Source organism: Sinocyclocheilus rhinocerous, unplaced genomic scaffold (genome assembly GCF_001515625.1).
Source record: "Sinocyclocheilus rhinocerous isolate Xijiao unplaced genomic scaffold, SAMN03320098_v1.1 scaffold3801, whole genome shotgun sequence".
Taxonomy (NCBI): Eukaryota; Metazoa; Chordata; class Actinopteri; order Cypriniformes; family Cyprinidae; genus Sinocyclocheilus; species Sinocyclocheilus rhinocerous.
In genome coordinates, this window is record NW_015652297.1 from 23960 (window position 1) to 29087 (window position 5128).

Consider the following 5128-nt stretch of genomic DNA (forward strand, 5'->3'; position numbering starts at 1 on the left):
CAATAAAGAGAACAAGAATAACTTAAAGGCAGAGTAAGTGGTTTCTGGTAGCCAATGTTGATATTTGAAAACACCAAAACAAACACGGCCCTACCCCAAAAGGGTCTTGCCCCTATTTTGATAGCTCCGCCCCACATATACGTACGCAACCCAGGCAACGATTAGTTCTGTGAAACAAAGCAAAACCAATGTTACACCGTGTCTACGGACGTGAGCGGCGCGGCGCAACAAATCCCGACAGAAAACTGCTGCCGGGTTCTATTTATGACGTGCTGACACAAATTTCAAATGGTTTTCAACGGTCGTTTGATCGCGTCCAGTGTAGTCAGACTTTAGCTGTTGTAGACACGGTGTTACTCACCCATTGAGAAGAAACCAAGCAACCTCGTCGTCCGATCGCAGGCCTCCGCTCCTTGAGTTCTCTCCAGCACTGGAAAGCTGATCCAATATTTTACACGGGTCCTACTTCTTGCCTTATCTTTCCGCAGACGTTTTCCTCTTTTGTTTTTTTATCCGCCATCTCTATCTTTCTGTCGCTCGGCTCGGCTAATGTCCGTCCCATTCACTGAACGCGCTCTCCTCCACATCACGAGTAGACACGCCCCTTATTGCTGATTGGCTACAAGTTTGTTTTGCGATTCGGCCCGAATCAGTTTTCTAAAGTGTTTTTGAAAAATCACTTACTCTGCCTTTAATTTAGCAAAGGAAAACCAGTGTCCTCTTGGCTTATATCGAAACCCTCTGACATTTTTCTTTACAAATCCTCGGTTTGTACTTCTAATTCGTGACCGGCTTTTTTTCTTACAAAAACACATGGATTCGCTACAGAAGGCCTTTATTCACCCCCCGGAGCCGTGTGAAGCACGTTTTATTATGAATGCGTGCGCTTTATTTGACGACTTGTGGAATGTTCAACTGCAACACCCGCTGACTGCAATGATAGAGCTTGGAATAGCCAGGACAATTTTTTGCAATGATAGAGCTTGGAAGAGCCAGGACAATTTTTAATATAACTCCAACTGAATTCGTCTGAGAGAAGAAAGTCATATACACCTAGGATGCCTCGAGGGTGAGTAAAATACAAGCTAATTTTCATTTTTGGGTGAACTAAACCTTTAAAGATAATGTTGCATTCATTTATTTGACTCATCCTTATCCATGGGGGATATTAATTTAAAAAGCCGAGTAGCAACAACAACAACAAAAAACACTTATGCATGGCTTTGCTGTGATGGATTGCTGTATAGATGATGCATGCATGAATCTTGCTGTGGCTGGTGATGATAAGAGAACAGCATAAGCTGCAGCCGCCACTGCTTTCATGTCCAACATTTCAGCAATGTTCGTCTCAGAATAAATGTTTTTAATGTTTAGAGTCTATTTAATGAATATGATTCATAGCAAACCCCAGCGCAGTCAAGCATTACAGTCCATCTATAAATTAGCTGCATAACTGTACAAGAAGTGTCTGAATCAGCATTTCACTGCAGAGTCGATGTTTAACAGCATGTCTAAATGACGTCAGCCGTTAATACTGCTGAACATTTTCCTTCAAAATAACTGAATCTGCAGAGAGCAACAGGACTCATTTCTGTCAGTGTGTGATGCCAGACAGATGTTGATAAACTAGTCAGTTAGCAATGTTTGGAAAATGAATGGATGAGTGAACAACAAACACTTTCAGATGAAGTGTCTCACCAAATCCATGCTTCCCTACTGAATCCAGAGAATAGGCTTCATTGAGAGGAATATCAAAGTGAACGTATCTGACAGGAGTGGAGGCCATTTCTCTCTGAAAACACACAAATACTGACAGAAGTTGGACATAAATATGCTTTAGCATAACAGATATCAAGCATATAAGGGAACTGCACGTGTTTTCTAGATCAGCTAGTGTTAGTGCGTGCCTGCAGGTGTTTGCAGATGTGCAGGCAGATCCAGTCGCGGTCGGAGTATGTGATGAGACACAGCCCTGTGTTTGCAGTGGTGTTGTGCAGGTCACACAGCAGGTCGACCGCCTGCATGCTTGCTTTAGGGCCCAGAAGAGCGTTGAGCTCCTGAGAGCGGACCATCTCGTACGGCGAGGTCTCGGAGACGGGTGCGCTGACAGACAGACAGAATGACAAACACAAGTCAGAACATGCTCACCAATCTGCAGTTACAGTGAGGCTAACACTGCAACGATGCAGCAGTCAAACACTGCAGAGTAGTAGAAACACACGACATGTATGAATCTGGCATGTGCTGTGAGATGGCAGATGAATCAAACATTCGTTTGCTCAAGTTTAGTGAGTCTCACTCCTGACTCAGATCTATCAAAGACGAGGCCAGTGACACAAGCTGCTGCAGATGTCATGATGATACAGAAGAACAGCTCTCGAATGTGTGCCTCTCTGTCAATTCATAAATAAAGAGAAGGCATCTGTTCACTTCTCCAGGACCAACCCGTGGCAGCGGTCTAGGGTCTGAAATCCAGAAGATTTTTTGTTTCTATTTACTGACCTGCCTCTTTCTGACAGTGCTGCCATGCAGTGAAAGATTATTGTGTACTGGCAGCTCTCATAAAATACCAGCACTCTGTTCTGTTGCAGCTCGAGAGAAACCACAGATTTACTCTCTCTCTCTCTGCACACAGACACACAGACTCTTAACAGTTTTGCTCAAAGTCTCTTTACTATAGAAGCATCAGAGCCAGCGGCTCCAGAAGATCTGTCCGAGGTGAGGCTGCTCTCTGCGGGATCATGAGCGCTGACGCCCTGGAGCTCACATCTACCAAAGTTTCAAGTCTGTCTTTATTAACAAACCACATATCTGAAGTCTAAACAACTATATTCCCGCCTAAAAAAAACAAAACGTAAAACTACATTCCATGATACAACAACAGTATTATTTATATTATTATAGTGGGTTTGATCGTCCACCATGACACTCGCTGTGAACGGTGAAGCGGTTCCCGTGGTATTATTGGGGAATATCTCATTTAAATATAATATAGTTATAAATCCGGTCCTTGTTGTTTCTCCCACTCACACCAGAGGGCTCCATTACCATACTGACTATTCCTTCCTAAACTCCATTTCCCATGATCCCCTTTCCAGGATCTATTTATCCTCACAGCTGTTTCTCACACACACACTCATTGTGAAGTCTTGTTTTGCTATTGTGAACAAGAGCGGTTTCCCTTGTTCATGTGGGTTTGATCCCAGACTGTTTTCTGCCCTGACCGCTTTCCTGTTTCTTGGGTTACTCTTTTGCCTTGCCTCTGTTATTGTGTTTTGCTGGTGTTTGACCCTGCCTGTTCCCCATATGCTGCGCTCGTTCCCTGCGCGTCTCACCTGAGCGCGGCTCGTGTGAAGCAGCGGTTCAGGTCCGTCTCCACGTAACGCACACACAGCTGCGCGGCGCGCGGGTTCGACATCACCGTTACCACGGAAACCGGCTCTGTCCCATCCGCCCGCTTCTTCAGCATCTCCCTCACCAGATAGATGCCTGCAAGCTCGTTGCCATGGGTACCGCCGCAAACCGCCACTCGCGACACCGTCGGCATAGCAACCGCCTTCATCCGGTCACATGACAATGAGAACTCAACACAACTCTAGATTTACACAATTCCTGTAATGAGCATTATTCATGTCATGATCTAATGAGTTTAAGGCAGGACTTACGTTCCTCCAGAGATGACTGTGTCTGTCCATCTGCGTCAGACCGGCTCTTCTGACCGACGTTTAGCCTTTGAACTCTGACCCTGCAGTGCAGCTTTGCTCCGAATGACCCAGAATGAAACTCCCTCATGGTCTCCTGAGTCTCTGTCAGTCGCTGCTGCTTTCACTGAGTTTATCTGAGTCAGCAGGACTCTCTCTCTCTCGCTCTCTCTCTCGCTCTCCCTCTCTCTCTCTCTCCCTCTCAATTTAATTTCAATTTAAGAGTGCTTTATTGGCATGACAAAAATTATACATTTGTATTGCCAAAGCAATTGCAGCTGGACTGCTTACAAATAGTACACATATGTATTAACAGAAAGAAAAAGAATAATAACAATAGTAATAATAATAATAATATATAAAAAGTATTAAGCATTATTAATACTTAAAGTATTATTATTGTTTTTATTAAAACATGCCAGTTTTGTGATATAATAATAATAATAATAATAATAATCATTAAATGAATCAACGTCTCTGGGCCTGAAGCTCGTGAACTAAAGGCATGATCTGATGCGACTGAGCATCCTCTTCATTTAATACAGCACGGATCATCATGGATGACAGCCTTCGTTTGGATCACGCGCGCGTGCGTGTGTGTGTGTGTGTGTGTGTGGCTCTGATTTGACTCTATGATTCACTCCGGATTATCTGACTCTGAACAGCAAAAGAGTTATACATTTGATGAGGGCTATATCAGGGTGTGGATGGGGTGCAGATAAAACAACAATGATTAATATATATAGAGGTATGCTGAGACCCATTTTTGATTATGGTTGTATAATATACAGAGCAGCAGCCAAAACAAACCTAAAAAAATTGGATATAATACAGGCTAAAGCTTTAAGAGTATGTACTGGAGCATTTCGACATACTCCAAATAATGCCTTAATGATAGCAACAGAAGAATTACCACTAGATATAAGAAGAAACAAAATATCTCTGGCATATTGGAGTAGATTGGAAAGCATGAGAATAGATGTCACATTTTGTTGGGCTCCGGCTCACACAGGAATCAGTGGAAATGAAATGGCAGATAAGTTAGCAAAAAAGGCAACCAAACAAAAGGATATCGAGATTAAAGTCCCATTAGGAAGAGGAGAAATTAAATCAATTATAAAATCAAATATTCAAAAAGAGTGGGACATAGCTGATACAGGAAGGTTTTATTATCAAATGAATTCATCAGTTAAAGAAGTATACAGTTTTGGAAGCTGTAGGAAAGATGAGGTGATTTTAAATAGATTACAATTTGGGCACACAGGACTAAATGCATCACTATACACAATAGGTAAACATATTACACGTAAATGTGCTTTTTGTGGGGTAATAGAAACCGTTGAACATGTAATATTAAAATGTCGGAAATATAATATAGAGAGAATTAAAATGATAAAGAACTTAAATGGTAATAATAAAGAAAAAAA

General features: G+C 42.3%; 1 protein-coding gene across 1 annotated transcript in view; it reads right to left on the bottom strand.

Moving 5' to 3' along the window:
* Positions 1–3562, bottom strand: part of LOC107714473 (N-acyl-aromatic-L-amino acid amidohydrolase (carboxylate-forming) A-like) — an 11812-nt gene extending 8250 nt beyond the window's left edge. The window contains exons 1-3 of the mRNA XM_016520316.1: positions 3336–3562; positions 1908–2103; positions 1699–1792 (exon numbers count right to left, since the gene is read on the bottom strand). Of these exons, the coding sequence (XP_016375802.1) occupies positions 1699–1792; positions 1908–2103; positions 3336–3562 (517 nt within the window). The remainder of the gene's footprint in view (positions 1–1698; positions 1793–1907; positions 2104–3335) is intronic.
* Positions 3563–5128: the final 1566 nt, after the last annotated feature.